We start from the raw sequence: 24,480 nt of genomic DNA on the forward strand, positions 1-24,480 counted from the left end.
CAATAAAAATATTTTTAAAAAAAGAACTTAGAATTCACTTTAGTTCGTGTGAATTATATAATTTTCATTTATGCTAATCATGTTTATAAATTAAATTTTATCAAAGGGAACATTACATCAAAGTGCTATCCAATCAACATTATTTTCTTTTTGCCCTTTGGTTTTAGAGCATCCATTCGCTGGACAAATGAGCAAGACTAAACTAAATGATGGATGGATTAGTTGTGAGATTTTTCTAATACATTCAAATTATTTTTTGTTCAATTTATTAACTTTTAGCAAACCATGTGAATCATAAATGATCCCAGTACAATGCAAATCAATAAATTTTTAAACAACTCTCATACACGTTATGAACTATGAAGTGGGAAAAATAAATTGTATTATTTATTAGTTGTAAATAATTAATTTATTTAAAACTTTATGTTTTTATATTAACATTGAAATGGGTATGGATATTAAATATTAACCATGTATTAATGGATTTTTATCGATCTGGTTTGTGAAAAAATTAATATGCATGATTGCATGAATAGTAAATAACACAGCACGATAATTATTCATAACCGTCAATAACGGTCTAAAATTGTTTGGGGAAAGTCTTCAAATGACTGGCCGTGAGAGATAAAACCCCGGACGTACACCCAAAAAAAAAAAAATCATGGAAGCGATGAAGGGCGAAGTGTTCAGTTAATACCCAAAAAACAAAAAAAGAAAAAAAAGGGAAAAAAGAGGAGGAACTAGAGATAGATTTGTTATCAACTAATTGTAGTCTCAAGCTTATATTCTTTGATCACTCATTTTTTAATTGATCTTTGATGACCTTTGCGGGAGTAGGGAGGTTTCAGTTCTCAACTGAAAAATTATAATGTCATATACTCTTTACCTTCTTAATATAAGATCTATTTAACTAATTTGATTAGATTAAAGAAGTTAAGTAAGTCAGTTAATTATAAAAAATGTGATATGTTTTTTCTAAAATACCATAATCATCTTCCTTAATATCCTCTTTCCATATCCTATTTGATTGGTTGAGGGAGTATCAATAGCGATAATTTAGAAAAACTTGATAAATGTGATAAATAGGTCTTATATTTATAATCAAGATCAACTTAATAATTAGGTTTTATATTAAGAATTAGAAGAGTATTATTCTCCTTTATTGCTGTCATATACTACCTCATTTGATTTTTTTATCTTCTTCTTCTCGTTGAATGCAATACTAACTTTTCTTTATACACAATTATTACAAATTTAGTTATTCTTGTAAAGCCCATTTTAGCATTCTCATCTTTAATATCCCCCTATTTATTTATTTTATTTTTACTCTCATCCCTCCAATACCTAACATTCTTTTCTATTCCAATATACTATATCTGCTCATAAACATAAGATCTAATTTATACTGTAAATTACTACTTCCAGTTCTTAATATAAGACTTTATTTAATTTTTATTTTGGCCATAAATATAAAATCTCAATCCACTTTGTCTCTCATATTGATCCATTTCTTTTTCCAAAATAGTCCTTCTAATAATAACAATCCTAATCAATAAACTTGATTAGCAAGGTATTTTAAGAAAGACAAAATCTATTTATTACAAATAACTAGCTTAACTTATTTTTTAATCTATTTAAATTAGTCAACCAGCTCTTATATTTAAAATCGAAAGTAGTACTATCTCTGGTCCTTAATATAAGACCCCATTTGACTTTTATTTTGGTCCTAAATATAAGATCCTAATCCATTTTGTCTCTCATATTTATACATTTTTTTCCAAAGTAACCTTTCTAATAATGATAGTTCTAATCAATATACTTGATTAGCATAAATATTTTAAGAAAAACAACACCTATTTAGGACAAATAATTAACTCAACTTACTTTTTTAATCTCTTCAAATTAGTCAACTGGTTCTTATAATTAGAACGGGGGATAGTATTATATTACTCACTAAATCTTACATTTAGAATGGTATCACTAGTACATTTGTTCAATAAAATTTTCATAGCCATCTTCCATGCATAGGAGTTCTTGTCGAGATGCATGGAATCAAAGCGCCGTCTACTGTAAAATACGTGGGTCTGATCAATCTACGAGACTCATGTAATATGAAAAAACCAATCGCACAAGTACATCATCGAATATAAAAGAATATACTGTTATAGATTACAACTATAATGAATCTACAAAATGACAACAAATAGAAACTCTTGTTTACTAGATTCTAGACCACTCAGCCCCGTGCAATTCTGCGCCCTGCACCCACTAACAATGCTTTCCCTACTGCACCACCGTGAATACCCAAAACCAGAGCAACAGTCCCACCAATAGCCAACCACTTCCAGTCCAAGCCAGGACCATCTTGTCTCCTACAATTTCTAAGGGCTTGATCTCTCTCTTCCTGCGCTAAAGAAGGCTCAGACGACTCCATATTTTCTATAGAGATCCTGGTTGAGATTCTTGCATTCAGTGCGCATCTTGACAAGGATGCCTCCGTTTTCCTAGCATTCTGATACGCTCTCATTCCAGAGTGAAGTTTTTTAACAGCCCCCCACATCCCATGGCGGACGCCCAGCTTCGCGACGTCTTTGGGGATCCCCATGTCTTCATAATGTAAAAGGGTAACCTCGCAGGCAGACATCTGTCCATCTCCTTTGCGAGATTCCACTGCAACAGGATTTTTGCATGTTAAGAAGATGAAATACCATTAACTGACAAGTTACCATCAAAAAGCAAATAACAGTAAAGAGAAATTGTCAACGATTCCTACCAGGTTTGATGACCCAACTGGAAAAGTAAAGATCTACTCGTCTGGGCTTGTCTCGCTTGGGTAAACTTGGATAAGGCACCCCCTACAGCAATGAAGCTGAAACAGTAAGAAAACCTAGCGCTTATGTATTTTATGACCCCCTCTCTGATTTGTTGTTAGCACCAAATAGGCTTATAGTAATATAAAAGCACAGAAAATCAAAGGAGAAGACATATACGTTTGCTATCGAGTTTTCTTACTAGGAATATACGCCTGCATTATTTCAACACCACATATTTTTACTCTAAACACCAAGAGAGTGCGAGTTGCATTTCAATTCTGGGTTTTAATTTATCTGTTGGGAGAAAATGGCATCCCAATGCTCTTCTTCATGACTTTGATGCTCAACACAGCCTTGTATAGTTGAGTGACCACGAACTTAAAAAGCACATCCCAGACAGTCACGATTAGGGAGATTTCAATTCCAGTTACCATCCATTGTTATGATGTTCAACATTCAGGTCCTCTCAAGGCTCTTAATAGATCAGAGCAACAATGTTAAGATTGCACTGTAAGAACCCCAATAAGACATCACAACAAATCCCCGGATGTTCTTGTTGCAAATCAGAAAGTGAGGGATTGGCATAATCCAGATGGGAAGAAAGGAAATAACTCTTGAAGGGCCAGACAGGTGCCCTTTTTTTTTTGGGGGGGGGGATGTCGAGTTTGCTGGGATGGGAAAAGACAGAAGGCTCCTTGACATAGATATGTGGCGCACTTCTTTGTCCTTTTGTTTTCTTTCTTTCTTTTCTCTTTTGGGAAAGAAGAAAATGTCAGTTAATAGAGTTGTTAGTAGAACGGTGACGTTAAAGAAAATATCCACCGTGCCTATTTTTAACAGAAGAACCTTATAACAGATATACGTTTAATTTTATGAGTTTTGCCTAAAGTAATATCATATTATGAGTAACCACAAGAAATGAGAAATTGATCATATAGGAGATTTTCTAGCAATTCATGAAGCGCTTCTGGCTCCCACTTGAATCAAAGTGAAAAATTGAACCTCCCAATAAAATATTTTCAGATGAATAAGGCTATCTTTCCACAGTGATAGAGATAGAAGTATAGGTGCGAGCCATGGTGAGATGAAAAGAAACATACTCAAGAGCAAAGGCAAAAACAAAAATCGGGTAAATGGTGTTTTAACCCGTACCTTTGTCACACAGTAGTATGAATTTCCAGCCTCCCATATTCTTCGAGCAATAACATATTCTCGATCACTACAGAAAAAGGGGAACTGCAGATTGGTTGAACCAATGAGGCATGAGTGAACAATATGGCCATAAACAATTAACATAACAAGTACCTTAGATCTTTGGCCAAGGTACCTTTTTTATCCAGTGAACAACCATTGTCCCTGCACGAGGGCATTCCTCCAAAACATTGCAGTATGCCAACATAGGATCCCATTTAGGACGGAAGTCATCATCCCAAAAGAAATCCCTGACTAACTCTGGCGTCGCATCTTCAAAGACAGTTCTGCTGCGGTAAACTGTAGGACCAGTCTGATAACAAATTCAACGTCAGCAGCTAACATCATTTTAGCTTAAAACTGGACAAAAATAAATTGAAAATAATCAACAGGCTTGAAACGCAAACACACATGAATGATAATCAATCCCTGTTCAACAAGTAGGAAAAGGTGTCATATAAAATTTCTCTCCGTTAATACTGGTGATGTATGTTGGCATCTTATCATATGAAGATAATAAATGAAACAAATATTAAAACTCAGAACCAACCTCAGGCTCATGACGCCAAGCTTGGTAAGCCATATTCGGGGTAGACCTCTCCATCAAGCTTTGCCAGTCCATCACTCCATCCTTCCCTTCGAGAAGATGGAGGAGATGTTCCAAATCAGCCTCAGTAACATCCCGCTCTTTCTCACCAGCTTTAACATTAGACCTAATGCATGTGTCCCAACCCAATATTAACAAGAACAGAACACTCCGTTCCTCCTCAAGTAATTAATCAAAATATACAAGCATGCTAATCATGAACAGATATCAACAGCAAAGATACAAGAATTAAACACCCTCTTCTTCCACAAGTACTATAATTACAATACAAGAATTAGCAATATTCCATTCGCTTTTGGACAATTAACATCTAAAGTTATTTTAAAAAAAAAAAAAATCTAAAAGTGAATCGTGAACAGACTGCCTAGATCACGCGAAAACCAGTGCAGCGTGCAGTAATTTCCAATATTTGCCAAGCTTCACTACTCGAGTTTAACGGCAGGACTTGTTAAAGTTATAAATCCAATTCCACATTTCTATTCATTGTCAGCATGGCATCGGGCATGAATAAAATACGGGGGAATCCAATACGGTGATTTGAAGAGATAACCACGGAGGAGAACAAGGAAATTATTTAATAACACATTTATAGGTTCAATCAAATATCGAGTCAAATTTTAGCCATCAGATTAATTCAACTATGCACCAAAACCATTCTTCACCCACTATGTGAAAAGGGCGTTCACAAGAATCATCGATCAAAATACGAGCTTGACCACCATGTCTAGCTCATTAACACGTGAACTTCGCTCAACCTCACAAAACCATTTATCAGCCACCGACACTCAGATTATGGAAAATAAAGACTTTATCAATGACAGCTGCGCTGCTGTTGCCATATTGATCGGCAGGTCGAACCATAATGGGACTTACACGAAATTCATTCCTCGTGGCTCAAACCAGAAATTTAATTCAGCGGAACTCATGTCCCCGGCATAATATCAATGAAGTAAAATCAATCTAACAAAAAGGGGGAAAAAACACCTACCCTGCAGCTTCAATGCTTCCTTCTCCAACCTTTGGCATTGCTGCCGCTACATTCTCCTGTTCCGGGGGCCAAACAGTTTGTCCTTTGCCCTTCCGCTTGAAATTGGACCACATTGTGCGGCAAATGGAGAACGCAGACAGCGCTGTAAATGCCAACCATAACCGCCGAGCGCCAAAGCCCGGTGGAGCCGTCCAGAGGAACCGAAACTTACCACGGAGGCCGAGGAACACGATTCCCGTCCACCGGGGCCTCCAGGCCCAGCCGATAAGCATGCCGATCATGACTGCGAGCCAAATCGGAACTGCACATAGCAAAATGTCGACTAATGTCTCGGTTATCGAAGGTTTCTTCAAAAACTCCATAAGATCAAAGAAAGGCTCCCCCATTTTTCCGGGTAGAAAATTTTCCCACGAAAATAAGCAGGAAAATTAACCCAAGAAACTGAAAGATCGCTTTCACTCCTCGCTATCTGACCCTGAGCCAACAAATTCGAACCACATGGATCATCTCAATCCGGGAACGAAACCGTAATCATGTTTCGTGATCAATGAACTGGAGGGAAAGGCATTTTCATGGAAATTTTTGAGAGAGAATGTAGAAATTAAGGTTAATAGGATGGCGTGGAAGATTTCCCGCCGTCGATGTGCTGAGATCTTTAGACCCGTTAGGTTGGCTGTGCGGCGATGAGTTGGACCTCGTGTTCACCGACGAGCCGTCCCATGAGGTAATTGTAAAACAGGTAAGTGATGGTACGCTCCATTTGGCGCGTGATATGTGGAGGAAGGTGAGGCCGTGACAGCCTGTTTTTGGATTGGATTTTAGAATCTGGTTCCGACGAACTTGCAGGGCTTTGGTAGAGAAACAAAAGGAGGTTTTGGGAAAAACAAATGGGCCACCTAGTCCGAATAGGTCCAAAATCAAACAGTTTGAAATAGATTGGCCCAGAGTGATGATAAAAAAAAAAAAGAGAGAGAGACTAGATGAATTATTTGACCCGTGATATCAGTTTATTATTATTTTTTTCAAATAAAAAAAGCGTCACCACTTTTTTTATGTTTCAATTTCATTGCTATAAGCACGTCATTGATTCATTAAAAAAAAAAACACGTCATTGCAAATAGTATAATTTTTTTTTAATAATTGGACCTCGTGTGATAACATTTTTTTAAGAAAAAAGTTTACACTTCATAGTTTAATTGAAGAATTTAATGACAAAAAATATATAATTTAACTGAATATAGTTAATAAAAAGAGAATAAACCTTAAATTTAGGAGTGAAATGATTCTAATATGTAAAAAAGATATTATTTGGTCGCTTTTTAATCTCTCTATCTGGGTAATTTCATCCCATTGTGGGAGACCCTCGTGATTTCGCAACATCCATTATTTTCAGATTATTAGAAAATTAATTAAATTTAAACCACAGTGTTAAGAAAGAGAAAGTAAGAGAGGAAGAAATAAGTAAGATTCAAAATTTTAATGCACGCAAAAGAATTGAAAACAATGTATAAATTGGTTATAAAAAGAAAAGCGTGTGAGAGGATATGTTTGTGGGTGGGAGAGGCAAAAGCAGATGTGGACAGTGATTGGCAACAAAATCAATCTTTCAGTCTTTTTCATTACAAGAGGACTTTTCAAAGGCCTTTGTGAGATTTTCGTTTTTGGAAATCGTCAAGTCACACAAAAATAAAATAAAATAAAAAGCACATTGAAAAGTGTCGTGGGAATGCATGAAATTATGTTGTAGCAGGTAAGAGTAATTCCAAAGGGCTTTATCGAACATAGGAATCCCCTTTATCTTTGTGTTTGTGATAACACACTCAATGTGTCTCTCTTCTCTTTTGACTCTTCCCTACCCCATACACACCCACACACAGGAGAGTCATCACCATATACATTTATTTGCTCACGCCTCAAACACTTCAATCTGATGTCATTTCTCATCATTGCGCACCAACCAAACATCCCCGGAGAAAAGAAAAAAACCTAATTAATTCAGACGAAACTGATCTTTATATATATGTGTGTGTGTGTGTGTGTCAGAAAAATGCATGGTGATCTCTGGAAAATTAAAGGGCTAACTAGTTTTAATTTGTTGGATTTATTCATGAATGAAAGAAATAATGTAACGATACGTAAAAATGATATGAGTACATCTTGCTATCCTTTGATCTTGCTGCAGAAACAAAGTGGGGTTGCACAGCATTAGAGAATCGCCCCAATTGGTAATTTGGCTCATATTTTGTATACAAAACTCCATTTCCTCGTAGACTTTATTAAAACATACCAATTCAAGTAAAGAAGACAGAAAAACCAGTCTCTGTGTGTGTATGTGTGTATAAATGTATTGTTATTACTAAAATTCAGCATGAAACATTGAAACTGCATGATATACTCCCTTCGCTTCCTATATATGTTACTATAATTAAAAAAGGGACATGAGATTGCTATTAATGAGATCATATGTAGCTATCCAAAAAAGTTGGTTTTTTTATTACTTCACACGGGGATTGTGGAGATAAGTGGCCTCAATGTAGTAAATGGTGGTGGGTCATAAAGGTTTGAGAATGAGATCCAACTAGAACAGTCCCACATGGTTAAAAAGTGAAGAATGCATGAACTAGGGAGCCTTGAGGTTGAAAATAAAGATTTAAATTTTTTCAGTTTTCTTTTTAAAAAGAAAACACTATACTTTGCTGGATTTGATACCGAGAATTTCTTCCTTCCCTTCTCTGATGCATCAAATAAAGTGAAAGTTCACCAAAACGAATAATATTCTTTGCAACTCTCTACAAGCAAAGCCAATTTGACAACAATTCGACAGCCAAAAAGATACAGAGATAGCTTTATCCAATGTTTGGTTTCTCTTTCTAGATCATGATCTCCCACATGTCTGTTTTTCGACTGATAATTACTTGGGGATGATCAAAACATACATATAGACAAGCAAGTCCTTCAAACACAAATGATAAGGATTATTCAGATTGTTTAGAAAGGGTGTGCTGACTTGTTTGAAACTTATTCAGAAGGACTTTCCAGAGATGCTAAACGGGAATGTAATTCAGAGTCAAAATGCAGTTAATCAGCTTTGAACGTTCATATAGCCATTGGCGTTTGATTCAGACATTCGGAGTTGGGGTTTCGCGGTTATTTTTGCTGCTAAATTAAGAACAGAAAGAAATTCTGAAGAAAAAGTAACTATAAAGTGGAGAAAACTTACATGCCAATCAGCCATGAAACCATATGCTTCATCAGAAGAATGAAATTGAGCTGGGGGGAATGAAGCCTGGTCCGAGATCATTCAATGGCTGTTCTTTGATTCGGTGCAGACTGCAGAAGAATGGTCTCGAACCAGACAGCATTCCCCTCAACTTCATGGGTGTGTGTGGAAGGAGATGGGACAGAAGGCGTTGGTTAGAGAGAGAGGGGGGGGGAGAGAGAGAGCTTTTGATTTTGATTTGGCCATGCATCGTTTTTCATGGGCCCTTATATATATATACGTGAAGAAGGGGATGTGTGTGTGGGTCTGAAAGACACATGATGTCCCACATTCTATGGCTCTTCCCGTTCTACACATCGAGCTTTCCACACAGACTTTGAAGTATTGACTAACCTAGCTTGTTTTTAGTTCACGAGAAAACCAAACCCTCGTTCACTTTCTTTTAATTACTTTGATGTTTTCTTTCGGGCGGGGGAGGGTGAAAGCAAAAAAAAAAAAAAAGGAAAAAAAAGCCAAAAAAAACACCATGAACCTCATTATTATTAGTCAAACCACATGGTAGTACCAAATCTGTGTGTGAGATCAATAATATTGTGAAAGATTTACCGAGTACTATACATTTGTGTGTAGGAAAATGAATAGAGATTAAGGTAAGGTTGTTGATGGGAAAACAATGATAAAAGGGAAGTGGTCTCGTCAAATGGAAATGGTTTCAAATCAAGAGAGGATTGGTGGATTAGTGATGCAAAAAGGAAGCGCTTCTTTTAGCATCTGTTAAAGGACATGCAAAGCTCCCTTTTGTGTCCTACCTGCCCTACCTTTGTCTTCCCAAACAAACAATGCCTTCCATGTCCTAATTTCATCAATTTGTGCCCCCTCCCCGGCGTTCCATTTTGTTGTGTCTTCAAACAAATCCATATGTGGACACACACAACTGTTGTGCACAGTTGTAAATAGTGTGTCGGTCATATTCTTCTTATAACAAACCATTTACACGGCCTTCCTCCCTGCTAATGTATCAATGCGGAATTGGTCAAAGTCTGTGAATATATTTAGGCTGAAATATTTTTCATTTTATATATATTAATACTCTATTACCTTTCTTTATTTCTTGCCAGCAGAGCTTGCTTTCTTTCTTTTGATTTCTTTTCTTTTTTCTGGTCGAAAAAGTAGACATTTACCTCCTAAAGTCAAAATATATTAAAATAGAATCGAGATTTTATCCCAAACAAATCCAAATGCCCTGAAAAGGTAAAAATAGTATTTATTTTTAAAATATGTTTATTTTTTCCCGTTGGGAATTGTCAACACTTTGTTAAATTTTTATTAATATTTAATAGAAACATCATTATGATTAAGCTTGAACTATTATCAAAAAACTGGGCTCATTTGAAAAATTGTACTATTCATAATTTTACAAGTTTTTCTATTTACATGCATATTATATAAATATTAGTTAACTTATAGCATATATACTTTTTCCATCATTAGTGTATATACATGGATATACTATCCGGTTCTTAACATAAAAGCTAATTAAAAATTATATTTGATTCTAAATGTAAGGCCTCAATTCATTTTATCTTTTAAATTTATAATATTCTCTTTAAAGTATCTCTATTGATTATAAGGGGTCCCATATGGTTAAAAATGGTAGTTTAATTTAGGAAAGACAACTTATATTTGTTACAATTAACTAATTTAACTAATTTCTTTAATATTCTCAAACTGATAATCTTGCTCTTATGTATTAAGGATGACAGGTAATATAATGGGTTCATTTGAAGCTGAATCGACAAGGCAAATGAAAACTGCATGCAGTATAATGATCATTATGGTGTGATAAAACAAGAGATGCAATAAATGAACCTGAATGAATAATTAAAAAATTACCAGAACATATATATATTTATATATATGGGGAAAAGGACGGTATTAAGGAGTTAAACACAGGAATCGAAAGCAATGGGTGAATCATGATATAAATATATATATAAGGGTGTTTAATTAAAGGACTTGTCTTTTGTTTCCCACTTGAAAAAAAAAGGGGACCAGAGAGATGGAAATTAAAGAGGTGGGGGAACCTTCATTCACGAATCACACTATAATCCTACAGTGTGATTCCAACCTTCAACAGAAAGAATACTCCTTCAGCAATAAAAGAAGCAAGTGGACATAAAGACTAGGAAAGTTTTTATAAAAGCAAAAAAATTGACAAAAAAGTGGAATATTTAAACGTTGTTATGTGGACACAGCAGAAGGCTTCTATACTATATATATGCATTTATGTTAGATGGGGATATTAATAAATTGCTTGAGATTATATACCATCATGTGTAAAACGTGGGTGCAAGATGTCTTATAATTATTTTGCACTTAACTAACAATTAGAGATCTTATCTTTCAATGATGTGAGCAATGCAACGTGATGAATCTACTTATATATTTAATTTATCTATATATATGTAATCACTAATCAGAGACATGAGTAGGGGCTATAAGGTTACTTTATTGTATCATTAGAGTTTTATAGAGTCCATGAGTTTTGCTTCTTGTGAGGATAAGGAAACAAAAGCTGCTAATGAAAGCTAATGAATGACCATGAAGATCCCTCGCTATTTGATGCTATGTAGTACTTATTTGCTGTTTTGTAATTTGTTTAGTTTTTTTCTTCTTTGGACTGTTAATGCCGCTACTTAGCCAATGATCTTGTATTTATTATTACCTATGATTAGTAATATAAGAACTAACTGATTAATCTAAGTAAATGAAAGAAGTTTATTAAATTAGTTATTTGTTATAAATATATGTTGTCTTTTCTAAAATACCTTTGTTAATCATGTGTATTAATTAGAACTATTATTTGATGAAACTTTTAAAATGTGCAACTAGTACAAGAACTACTGTAAAAAATGATTAAATATATGTGAAAGATAAAGTAAATTAAAATCTCATACTATCTCCGGTCCTTAATATAAGACCCTGTTTGACTTTTATTTTGGTCCTAAATATAAGACCCTGTTTGACTTTTATTTTGGTCATAAATATAAGATCCAATCCATTTTATCTTCATATTTACTCAATTTTTTTCAAGATAGTTCTTCTAATAATTATAGTTTTAGTCAATACACTTGATTAGTAAGATATTTTAGGAAAAACAACACCTATTTAAGACAAATAACTAATTCAACTTACTTTCTTAATCTTCTCAAATTAGTCAACTGGCTTTTATAATTAGAACCGGAGGTAGTATTTAGGATCAAATTAAAAGTCAAACTAGTTCTTGTATTAAGAACCGAAGATAGTAGCATAAAAACTCTCATATGGATGGAATTTGCGGAGTTAGCCGATCTGACCTGTTAAGCTCAGTCCTGGTTATTGCCATATAATTCAAAAGAACAATGGGAGTGGTACTTGGTGGTTGATTGTTTGAAGTGTTTGTCTGCTGTTTTAATAAAGCTAAAAAGAGAGAGCATAAACTTTTCCATGACAACATCACACACTAATTTTATAGAGTAGCAGTTTATTACTTTAATCTTAAACTCATGCCGTAATCATTCTGATATAAAGCAGTAAATGACGTGAAATGAATTCCCAATTCGAAAGCAACGACATCGTTAAAAAGTAGCACAACTGGCCTTCTCCTTTTTTAAAAATAAATCGATAATGCCTCATAAACACACACCAAAAAAAAAAGTTAGGATCACTCTGTACTACAAACTCAAACTTTACAGTGTTGACGTTGAAGGAAGTTCCACCTTGCTTTCCACAAATGGAGTGTTTTCTGACTGAGAAACGTTCTTTTTTTCTTTTGGGACTAATTTACCCTCGTCAAACCTCCCTTGCCTTTGTCTCCTTCCATTAATCACTCATCTATTATTTGTCGTGAATTTGTGCCTGTTTTCACAGGAGAAATATCAGGAAGAACAAGTTATAGGGTGTTATTGTCTTTTCATTTTCAAAATTTCTACTCCATCATTAAAATAAAATATGGTTTTAAACGGAAAATTGTGTCAAAAATGTTCTTGTTCCTTTTCTCTCTTCCTTTTAATATACTATTACTTCCGGTTTTTAATATAAGAGCACGTTTAACTTTTTATTTTGGTTTCAAATATAATACCCTAATCTACTTTGTCTCTCATATTTATTTATTTTTTCAAGGCAGTTCTTGTCATAATAGTAATTCTAGCCAATGCACTTAATTAGTAAGGATATTTTAGAAAAAATAGTACTTATTTATTACAAATAACTAGCTTAACTAGTTTTATTAATCTACTCAAATTAGTTAACTGGTTTTTATATTAAGGACTGGATATAGTATTAAACAAGGCCTTAATGTTCAAACGTGCTCGTTTTAATAAATCTTATAAAAACTTTTTCCTTCTTCTGTTTTTATGACCTTAAAAAAATTTTGTGAACAAATGAATAGAGTGCAGTCAAATAGGCGATAAATTTTTTTTTAAAAAAAAATTCCGTCGGAACTGGTTTTGATTGAGTCTTTTTTTTTTTTTTAATTGAATCTTGAATATTTAATCACATCAAGAAAACTGCACATCTCCTTCTTTAGTGTTTAAAAGGCCACGTGCATAAAAGAAACAAAATGTTTTGTTATTCTAGGACTTAATATAAGATCTAGTTAACTAATTTAGATATATTAAAAAAATTAGTTAAGTTAGTTATTTATAATAAATAGATATTGTCTTTCCTAAAATACCTTTACTAATAATGTGTTTTAGCTAAAACTACTATTTGATGAAGGGATGTTTGGATAGAAACCAAACCATGGTTTCAGAAGTGCTTTTACGAATTACGAAGTAAGTGAGGAGGTTACCTCGTTTTGCGGAAAAGTGCTTCTGAAACCACGGTTTCAGAGCACCCAAACAGGCCTGAAATCTTATATGTGTAACTATTATAAGGATTACTTTAAAAAAATAGATAAATATGAAAAGTAAAGTAGATTAAGATATTATATTTAGAATCAAATTAAAATTAAACTAACTTTTATATTAATAATCAGAAATAATATTTTAGTAAAGAGAAACAAAAGATTTGATTAATAACAAAGGTTGTCATTCTCAATGCACCGAACCATATTTTCATGGGAATATGATAAATAAATAAGTTGAAAAATGTTATATTTTAAATTAGCACCTAATACTTTAAAATCTTAAGAGAGAAAGTTGTGTCTGATATGGTATTTTGTAAATGTAATTAAATAACCAAAATGCTCTTGTATCAAAAAGTTTATTAAGAAATTATGAACTGGTAATAATAAGTGTTAAATTGCAAATGATAAGAAATATACTGACAATAATAAGTTATTTATTAACAAGTTGTGAAGAGGAAATGACAACTTTGACAGTTTTTCTCCTTCTAAATTGATGCAAAAATATTTTAGTCATTTAACTATATTTACCAAATACCAGATCAGGTATCACTTCTTTATCTGTCATTTTCAATTTTTAGATGCCTAGATTAGGAAATGATAATTTCATAATTCTGTTTTTGGTATTTTTTCCATTTTCATTCGTTGGAATCTCGCAATTATAACAACTAAATCTGGTAGAAAAAATCACTGCGATCTTCGCATTTTTATTAGCTCATCTTTTAAGTCAAATTAAAGCCTAATTAAAAAGAAAGAAAATAGTTACTCCTTTGGTTTTTATTTTGATCCTAAATATAAGAACTTTTTTGATATTTATCTGTTTTTTCTAAATTACCCCTACGGATACTCTCTCAACCACAATCAAGTAGAAGAGGAAGGGGAAGATATTAAGGAAAATGATCATCGTGTTTTAGGAAAAATATATCATATTTTTTTATAATTAACTAACTTACTTAATTTTCTTAATTTAATTAAATTAGTTAAATATGTCTTATATATTTAAGAACTAGAGGAATATTATTTTATCAAAATGGGGGAAAAAGTAAAAGAAAGAAAACAGTCATTTAGATCCGAGCCATATTGTAATTGTTATTGTTTATGGAGCACTCGAATTTAATACTCATGTACCGGATTGTTTGTCCATTAACAACACGAATTAAGTTTAGCAGAAAGAGTTAATCCCTCGCAATGGTGAATCAAGATTTGAATTCTCGTTAGGAGAAATATCTACATTTAGTATTCAATAGTACATCGAACAAGATTGCCTCCAAGGCTCCAATAGAAAGATACCTGTACTTGCCAAAAAAAAAAAGAATTGTTTGTCCATTGTTGAGTAATAATACCTCTATTCTTAATATAAGAGTTAGTTTCATATTCAATTTGGTCTTTAACATAAGACCTTAATCCATTTATATCTCATATTTATTTATATTTTTTAAAGTAGTCCTTTATAGTACTTGCACATGTTAAATATTTCATCAAATGATAGTTATAGCTAATACATATTATTAGTAAAAAATATTTTAAGAAAAATAATAATTATAGACCCAATTTGACTTTTATTACCAATTTATATTTATGCATTTTTTTCCAAGATAATCCTTCTAATAATGATAGTTTTAGCCAATATACTTAATTAGTAAGATATTTTAAGAATGACAACTTATTTATTATAATAACCAAACTTACTTAATCTCCTAACTTGGGTCTTATAATTATACTATTCAAATTACTAACTTAACAAACTTTTTTAATCAACTCAAATTATTCAACTAACTACTTGGAATATTCCTATGTAATTGGAACAAAACATATATTATTTATAATTTTTAAGTAATAACTTTTTTTATTCTAAATTTACATTTATAAGAAAATAAATATTTGCATGAAATGTATTGAAAACAGAGTGTTTCAAGTTACAAGTAAATTCAGTTCTGTTGCGTTGTTGGGTGTCAGCGGCCAAAATTATGATCCGTCGGAAGAGAACCAGTCAGTTTTTAAGTGGTTAGTGGCGTCGTTAGCAGGCCGTGATCCCTTATAAATAGCCCCCACCTGCGCGTAACCTCCTTCCTTCGTCACGGAGCTTCTAAGAAAGAAAGTGGAAGATCACAGAGTATTATTCAATGGACGCGATCGTGGTTGTTTCTGAGTGCAAGAACGCTGCTGGAGAACAATTCAAGAATGGCGTGCACGAGAAGCACAACGCTGTTAATGAAGGCAGTGAGACTGCCACTGCCACCGTTACAGCTGAGCCCCAGTTTTATCTCAGGAAGGATCACCAAATTCATGTTTCCAGTAGCAAGAAACCCCTCATCTTTTACATCAATCTTGCCAAGGTATTTTTCAATTCTTCGCTTCATTTTATGCATCTTCTTTTCCCGGCGCGAGGAACCAAAGAAAGATGCAAGATCTAATTTTCTATTCAGTTTTCTTTTTGGTATAGCAGTTCATTCTCATCTCTGTTTCTTGGCGTTTAACAATGTATTCGAAGGCCTTCTCATTTTTCTCTCGTTTGCATTAGTAGAGTCTGGACTTTAGAATGGGTTAAGAGCATAAAGAATTGGATATTATTCAATGCTTGTTAAGGTTTTGATGTGGCATTTCTTTTGAATGCAGAAATTCCTGAATCAGTATAACATCGTTGAGCTCTCTGCACTGGGCACAGGTATAATATAATGTCTTGAAGCATGTTGCCCCGATAAATATTTTCCTTTTCAATCTCCACCTACAGTCGCATATATAAAGCTGGACGAGAATATTAAAATTATAAATCGTGTTTGTGATAGATTGTTCATGAATTAATGCCAATAGCCGTTGGATGATGTTTCAACTTCCCATGCGATGCATATATCCATTATCTTTCATTTACTAGCTTCATTCTCTTGACTACTGAATTCAGCTATTACGACGCTTATAATCATCTCTGAGAACTTGAAACGCAATGGTTTGGCTATTGAGAAAAGTAAGATCTCTATTCCTTCCCCACCCTAAACTTGTCAATGAAAAAAATGTTCATGATTTAATGGGATTGCTTGCTTTTCATATGGTGAATGATCCAGATGTCGCTATATCTACTGTTGCCTCTAAGGGAGACCAAAGAGGCCGGCTGCTTCACAAGGCCAAGGTGCTTCATCTCCTCAACTGACGTATAGATTCTTTTCAAACATAAAATGCTGCTGACTCAATTACTCCTTTCCACAGATTGAGATTCTGCTGGTAAAAGCTGGACAAATGGACCAAATTAATGGTGCTACAACGACTAAAAAAGACGCTAACAAGAAGGCCATAACAGAGTAGGGCCACGGAGCTTCATTTTCTTGTCTTTCACCATTTACATTGTTGGATAGATATACAACTGAGTAGCTGATAAGGAAATCACAATTAATGATTCTGCCATCCTAATCATGAAGAGATACGGTAACCTTCTGCTTGGAGCATAAGCAACTGGATTCTACCACCACAGTAATCAGCACATGTTCCTTTTGTATGATTGTTTCGTTTTTGTGACCTAATGAGGGGCAATTCGTTTCTGCTACTCATTGTAAATGTACTTCCATTTTATCCATGTAAGAAGTGTTCCTTGTTTCTTATAGATACAGTTTTCGTATTTCTGCCATATGATGGAATATATTTTAGAAGGATCAGACCTTTCTCTCTTTCTCCGGGTCACTCTCATGCACATTCAAGTTAAAGGTTCTTTAAACATTAGGTTGTATCCGCAGAAGAGTACATCCCAAATCCCATAGACAATACACAGCCATTACAGAAGATCTTATAGAAGGGACAATTTGGCCAGGGTGAGAGCCAAAACCTTAACGCCATTTGACATATCTTGAATGCTGGCAAACTCTTCAGGTTTATGGCTGTATCCTGCATAAATAAACAAGATATATGAGAATGATGATAAATCCTTTTTTTTTTTTTTGGCTTGATTCAAATATTAGAAGAAGATAAATTGCTTAAGCTCCCCATTCAGCAAGTTCGGACTGGAAAGTCTGCGTTCGTGTGAATGTATCAACATTCAAAATAAAAAATCAGTGCTTCCACGTTCAAGTTGCGGGCACATGGATTGCATCCTTATGCATGCAAGATCAGTGCCTCATAGATAGAAGCAGATAGGGTTCATGGCAATACATTCTTCAAGAGTACAAAATTACATATAATTAAACATACTTTTCGAAAGTTGTTGTTTATGTTTAAATCAATTATTACATTAGAAAAGCACAAACTATTTATTCGTCCTCTTTTATTACCATGATTATAGACTAGAAAAGAATTTAAGAGTCTGTTTGGCTTAATGAGAGGAAGGGGAGGGGAGAGATTTTAATGGAGGGGAGGGGAGAAGAGTAGAAGGATTTTAATATTACTTTGTTTGGATTTATAAAAAAAGAGGGGAGAGGAAGAGTTTTAATATTACTTTATTTGGTTCATGAGGGGAGGGGAGGGAAAAATATTTTAATATGAACAATTTTGCCCTTATTTTGTTTAAAATATGGGCATAATGGTCACAACATGGCAAAATATGAGCATAATAGTCACAACATAGTAAAATATTACTCTTTCCCTCCAAATCTTCCCAATTTCGGAGGGGAGGGGAGGGGAGGGGAAGGAAAATTTTTTAAAATTTTTCCTCCTCTCCTAAAATTTGTGTGTTGCCAAATAAGGGGAAATGATTAAAATCCTTCCCCCTCCCTCCCCTCTCTCATACCAAACACACCCTAAGAGTGCTTACCTTTGTAACATGGGATGAAGATCATGCCCATTGAAGACAACCTGCAGTAGCACGAAGCTAATCAGCACCAGACATTTATCTAACGTAACATGAGCATTGCTTTGTATAGTTAATAATACTATAGTTATATGCTGGAGCAGTTCAGTTAGCTCCTGCGGTCCTGCCAATAAGGCTTGCGTCAATATTGTGAACAAACCAGATAGAGCAGGATCAAAACAGCTTAACAGAGTAGTGCTCCTAAAAAAACTCTTCTCTTACTCTCACCTACCCAAATTTATTAATTTCTTTTCATTTTTGTTAAGGCTGGGTCCACGGGTGAAGATTAACTGGCCAAAATAAAATTTCAAATTTGGCTGCCACATAACAAAACTTCGTTTTTGTCAAAAACGTGTCTATCAACTCAATAATTACCTGGCCATAAACAGGGAATCATGGTAGGCTCTACTAATCATCAGCTTGCTCGTCAGGTTGAGCTCTCTTGTTGCAGTTTCCATCGCCTTTATGACTTCTTCAGCAGAAGTTGCCGGTGGATCCTGGTTGATGATATGAAACTCTGAAAGCCTTACACCTCGGGTTTTGGCAATTCTAATTGCTGATTGGTGAAATTTCTCAATAACTTGGTTCCTTCGTTCTTCATTGATATCTCTTGTGTCTGCCACAACAAATTCAAAATTGTGAAAAAGGTATAAGGTATTGGTAGCTTGGATTATCCATCGGAAGATTAAGCAAAACCGCAACATATGTAGATAGATATCCCACTGAAATTGTACAGTGCCATTATATGGAAAAAACTCCAAGTAATTAAACATATTGTAATTAAGCCAAGTATGCCAAAGTTGTTCTTTAGATACACACCAATTTCCAAGTGGGACCGGCTGGGGATACTGTTGATTGCTCCAGGATGCAGTTCTAGGATGCCTTTAGACATTGGAGAAGTTAATTATAAATAAAAAGTTATAGATCAAAGATCAATTGTTCGTGGAGCTGGGGTTGTTCAAAACATATCAAGGGCATGGAGTCAGTGTAAAAGAATATGCTTACGTGTGAAGGAAATACTACTTACCGACTGTACCAACAGTATCAATAGAACCAGATTCCAATACATGTTTCTCAACAGCAAGGGCTAACTCAGCAGCTGCCAGTCCAGCATCATTTCTGCTCCATACGATGTTTAGAGAAATTATAACTAAATCGTTAAGAGTTCGTTATGTTACTTTAATTTCACAAGGGATCAGAATACTGGAGCACAATGCTCAAAGGGATCAAAGTTTATTTTCAGTATTTGCTGTGCAATAGTATATTGGAGGGTAAAATATTAAAGAAAACTCGAAAATTAAAATACCCAAGTGTCAAACTTCATGTGCTCAAGAGACAGCATGCTATTGAATGCTACTGCTCTTTTCATCAAAATTTACGGAATCGCCTTGACGATAATTCTAAACTAACATTTTACCCACTCAAATATATAAACTTATCCAATATAGTTCCTTATTTTCAATATTTGAAAAAAAATTAGTGCTTTGTTTATTCATTATTTACCAATTCGATACTTCAACTTGCATCACATCTTAGTCAAATTACGAACATGGCCTCCTTTTCCAGCAAACAGTTAATAACAGATGCGTGCACATTCTGGTAATTCAAACCAACAATTTAATAAAAGAAACATACTTGAAAATTCAAATTACTAAGTATGACACTTAAAGGATCAGGTGATAGTTTTTTTCTTTTTAAATAATTCTTTTAGCCAAATAGTAAGCTGCTGAAAACTATTACCCTTTCACTCAACATTATGAAAGGACCTAAATAAATCACTAAAAAGAAGAAATTTTGTCCTACTGAAATAAAAGGTTGAAGTCAAAGTGCAAATCCCCAACCCCAAAACAACAACCAAAAAAATCGCATTTAAACACAGTAACTACCTGTTAGGCATTAGGACAGCGCCTGCATGGCCACCATTGCCTTCAAATTCGACCTTCAGGCTTGCTGGGGCTGCTATTGCCGTAACTATGCCTACAGATATGCCTGGGTCAAGGAAACAATTATAGATGGTCACTGAAGCTATAGCTGAGGCAAGGACTAGAACTAGAACATTCAAAGTCAATTGTACCTTCTTCTTCCAGAATAGGACCTTGTTCTATGTGCAGTTCTATAAAAGCAGAATACGTTCCTTTGCTTAAGAATACACTCGACAAGTCATCTTCATATTTTGCATATCCAGCAGATCTTGCAGCATCTAAAAAGGATATGTTTTGACTATCAGTTGTTGTCCTAAGAGCTTTCACAAGATTATCGCTCCCAGCCAGCAAGCGGCTGTCCATAAAAGACACAATTCAAATCAAACCAGAATACAAGTCAATAAATGACATGTTGATCCATGTTGTAGTCAATCTGAAAAAGTGGAAATATTATAAGTTGTAACAGAAGTGAATTAAGGGTTTATGATTTATGATTTACAATTTATAATTTATAAATAAGATAAAAAGACTTCCCCAAAGTATGAGTCCTATTATAGGACAGAAATTAAGGGTGTTGCTGACCTTCCCAAGCAGCTGATACCAAAGCGTGTAGGCTCTTCGGAAGTAAATAGTATGACTTCCAACGACCTTCTAGGTTTGAATCCAGACCTGTGACAGTTCATTCAACGTCGAAAATTATTACTAGTTGACCAAAGTGGACAGTGAATGGGCACAGAAAATTAATATCTCCAGAATTCAGATAAAATTACCTTTTCAGGACATTGATGGCTTCTATGGCACCTAAAACCCCAACAACTCCATCATATTTACCAGAATAAGGGATAGCATCAATGTGAGAACCTGTTGCAACTGCAGCAAGCTCGGGTTCTTGGCCAACCCTGCATAAAGTGATAGAATATAGGGGCCTTAGTATAGCTAGTTAATTACAGTTACTCCGTAACTAAGTTTTCGGAAGACTAAAGTTAATATAAGCTTGATAATCAAGTCAGGGATAACTAACAAAAATATAGAGATCAGAGATATCCCTGGCTTCAAATATTAGGTGAGAGGTAGTTCGCTGTAAAATATAATGAACCATGTGTGAAGAACAAGTAGAGACTTACCAACGACCAAATATGTTACCCACAGCATCCTCTCTAACTGAAAGACCAGCAAGTCCCATCAAGTTTTTAACATACCTACAGATGGAAGACAAGAACAAGGTCTAACCAAAGATAGGAACATATACATTCAAAGAAGATAATATTATACATAAATTAACCAATTTTTTCTACCGACAGGGGACAGAAAAGACCGCAAATGCCACTCATGTTTCCATTTATTCTGTTTTAAATAGTATCTTAGTTTCACCCATTTTATTAATGTTCGACGAAGTTTACACCCGTCATCTTATGTATAACAATAAGCAACTGTACCAATTTCCTGCTTATCGTAATCGTCGCACAAAACAGCATACATCAATCTAATCTTACATACCTGCGAGCTAAAACATCCTTTTCAGTATACAAGACCCTGGTTACTGACGGGGCAGGTGTATCAGAGAAGCTCGAGAGTTCATCAATCTACGAACGAGTACAGTTCTAAATGTTAGAAGAGTAGAAGACCACCAACCATTGTAGTCAATTCATCGAATATTAGTTCACTACCTGCTTCTGCAGATTCTGGGCATCAACGTATAATGAAGAAACCGAACTTGGAATAGAAGAATCAGGTTCGTGAATTGGATAACCGGAGAATTCCTCCATTGTTCTGATTGATGGGTCTTCATCTCCGTGAGTTGAGATTGCAGAAAAAGAACATACCAAGAGAAGAACCAAGAGCCCTGGAGTTATCATCATTTTCCCGGATTTTTTGTGATAATTGAGCTGATCATCAGCAATTCAGGGCCTATCAGATGCCTCTGCACGTGTTCCCTGGGAATATGCCCTCGTGACATGAAAAGACCAAAAGGGATAAATATAAGAAAATGGCAAATACTTAAGTGCCCTCATTGTATACTACCCGACACTCAGCGGGGAAGGAACGGTGAACGTAGTTACCGCACGGTTTTGAACCGAAGAGGAACAGAAGGCGGGAAAAGCCACAAACTTTCCCACTTCCAGATTCTCATAGAGGAAGACGACAACTCAGGAATGGAGGCAAAGAGACACACATGCTTAAAGCTACAGCTTCCTAATACCGGCGACCCCACAGATGCTGAACCCATATTTGTGAAGGGTACTTGGTATGATACCCGCTTTGACCTCTCCATAACAGATGGCTTCAATGCTTGGGTTTGTCATGGTAGCGATATCTTTTCTCGATTAGAGTCTTTAATTGCTTCGAGCAATTATAAAATGAAGTTCTTATTCTTCTTTTTTCTCTTACTGTGTTTTGTTAGCGTCGGAGGAGGAGGTCAAAGAGCGGGCTACTCAGTGGGACCAGCCAGTGTCGGAGTATGTGCGATTGGCTGAGCAATACTTAGGGTTTCAGCAACCTGACTCTATATACGGATTCGCTGATGCCGGTGATGGGCATAAAAGAGTAAGTGCTAATATCTTTTTGTCCAGCAGTAACTGCTAATGTTGATTGTCTTCGAAGGTTTAAAATTCTACGGTATCCAGTTTGACCAAAAGAACTACTTTTTCCCGTGTGTGTATTCTCTGAATGTTAAGCAGTTGTCATGGACATTCGAGAAGGAAGGAACAAAGTTGCAGTGGAGATGGAAATGTCAGCAGTCTCCTAATAGTAAGAAAACGACAGCGGAAATACTGGACTTTCTCATGGATGCAAATATAACGCTTAGCGTAAGACTCTGCATTACTCTGATTCATGAATGCATGTTTTAAACAAATGTTGTCACAGTCACCTTATTGCATCCACTTGTCTGTACATATTAATAGTTTGTTTGTGGTGAGCGTTATGTTGGAGATGTCATATTTAGGCATATTTGGTTTGCTCTGCCGGATAAAAAGTTACATGGGGATTTAAACTGTCCTCTCTGGTATCAGGCTTATTTCAAACATGTTGATCAACAAGTGTAGATAGCAGTATTTCTTTTATTTTGATTGCCGCGCTTTCCAGAGTATATTTATGTTAGAATTGTGAGCAACTATTAGAAAGTTTATGCTAATTGAACCCAACCGAAGAAATGGGATCACTAAACTTGCGATAAGTGACAGACAGCTTGCGTAAAGTTTTAAATGATCAAATTGATTATTATTGTCTGTGGAAGAGATTGACTTATCCAATCACTTCTGAAAGTTAAAAGAACATGAATTTAGCCAATAAGTGAATAGCTTTCGTGGTACTAGCTTCATTCTCTAAGATCAAGGCAAGCTTGATGTCCTTGAATTCATTCCCTAGTCATCCCATTTTTCACTTCCCAGGTTGTGGATATCCAATGCAACCTAAAAATTGAAAAGAGCATGAGTTCAAATGATTGAAGACAAATTTGAAGACTATCATGGTGAGATACTTAAAAGGTGGTATGGGGGAGTAGGAAAGCTAGGAAAAATAAGATATTTCAGTATCATCGATTGGTATGAGGTCAAAATGAAGGAAAATGTTATAGAAAAATGACTTTATGTTTTGTTGCTTAGTGCCTTGGTTGAATAAGGGAGAAAACACCAACCATGGTTGATTGAGTGAAAAGAACTTGATGCCTCTTACATGAGGTCAGAGAAAGCAGATAGATATTCTTGATTAGCATTCATGCAAGAATGCTCCTTGTATTTTTTTTCCCTTTTAATGTAATCTTTTTTAAGCCCACTTCTTCCTGTTTGTGACATGTCTAGTCTCGTTGCCCCAAACATAACAAGGGGCAATCCTGAACCAAATCTTGTTGGTTTCCAAAATTCATGTGAAATGAACTCAGCTGTGCTTTGCCTTACGAACTTAGGCTGGCATGGCTTGACGATTCCTGATTCTTGAGAATGGGTTTAGCTTGATAGTTTGGTCGAGGCTTTTGTCTTCATCTTGTATGAAGTCCTCTGGATTTTTTTGGGTTATAAGCATTTACCACTTATTGGATGCCCTGCCATGTGTTTGAGCTTCTTATAAGAAAATTATCCCTGATAAACGCAC

At 34.9% G+C, this 24,480-nt stretch overlaps 3 protein-coding genes and 1 pseudogene across 4 annotated transcripts; 2 read left to right on the plus strand and 2 right to left on the minus strand.

The window, feature by feature from the left end:
- Positions 1 to 2,002: 2,002 nt before the first annotated feature.
- Positions 2,003 to 6,167, minus strand: LOC114759348 (uncharacterized). The gene is made up of 6 exons (XM_028948514.1): positions 5,600 to 6,167; positions 4,555 to 4,717; positions 4,141 to 4,317; positions 3,966 to 4,049; positions 2,774 to 2,855; positions 2,003 to 2,670 (listed from the first exon to the last, which is right to left on the minus strand). Exons 1-6 carry the CDS (start codon positions 5,983 to 5,985, stop codon positions 2,237 to 2,239), a joined length of 1,326 nt encoding a protein of 441 aa, XP_028804347.1. The 5' UTR covers positions 5,986 to 6,167; the 3' UTR covers positions 2,003 to 2,236.
- A 9,635-nt stretch (positions 6,168 to 15,802) lies between these two features.
- On the plus strand, positions 15,803 to 17,423 carry LOC114759350 (uncharacterized protein At2g34160-like). Its single transcript, XM_028948515.1, has 5 exons — positions 15,803 to 16,040; positions 16,321 to 16,369; positions 16,604 to 16,666; positions 16,764 to 16,828; positions 16,906 to 17,423. Exons 1-5 carry the CDS (start codon positions 15,828 to 15,830, stop codon positions 16,999 to 17,001), a joined length of 486 nt encoding a protein of 161 aa, XP_028804348.1. The 5' UTR covers positions 15,803 to 15,827; the 3' UTR covers positions 17,002 to 17,423.
- A 37-nt stretch (positions 17,424 to 17,460) lies between these two features.
- On the minus strand, positions 17,461 to 22,345 carry LOC114759347 (ureidoglycolate hydrolase-like). Of its 2 annotated transcripts, none has more exons than XM_028948511.1 (12): positions 22,062 to 22,345; positions 21,892 to 21,977; positions 21,519 to 21,593; positions 21,165 to 21,293; positions 20,977 to 21,063; positions 20,547 to 20,749; positions 20,359 to 20,461; positions 19,500 to 19,591; positions 19,292 to 19,354; positions 18,848 to 19,088; positions 18,437 to 18,477; positions 17,461 to 17,574 (listed from the first exon to the last, which is right to left on the minus strand). In XM_028948511.1, the coding sequence occupies exons 1-12, from the start codon at positions 22,251 to 22,253 to the stop codon at positions 17,477 to 17,479; spliced, it is 1,410 nt and encodes a 469-aa protein (XP_028804344.1). In that variant the 5' UTR covers positions 22,254 to 22,345; the 3' UTR covers positions 17,461 to 17,476. The 2 variants fall into 2 exon arrangements, with proteins under 2 accessions (XP_028804344.1, XP_028804346.1); XM_028948513.1 differs by having other exon boundaries at positions 20,359 to 20,449; positions 22,062 to 22,279.
- Positions 22,336 to 23,274, plus strand: LOC114759349 (DNA repair protein XRCC4-like; annotated as a pseudogene).
- The last annotated feature ends 1,206 nt before the right edge of the window (positions 23,275 to 24,480 follow it).

Source organism: Neltuma alba, unplaced genomic scaffold, assembly GCF_004799145.2.
Source record: "Neltuma alba isolate B1F8T4 unplaced genomic scaffold, ASM479914v2 tig00010824_pilon, whole genome shotgun sequence".
NCBI classification, from domain to species: Eukaryota; Viridiplantae; Streptophyta; class Magnoliopsida; order Fabales; family Fabaceae; genus Neltuma; species Neltuma alba.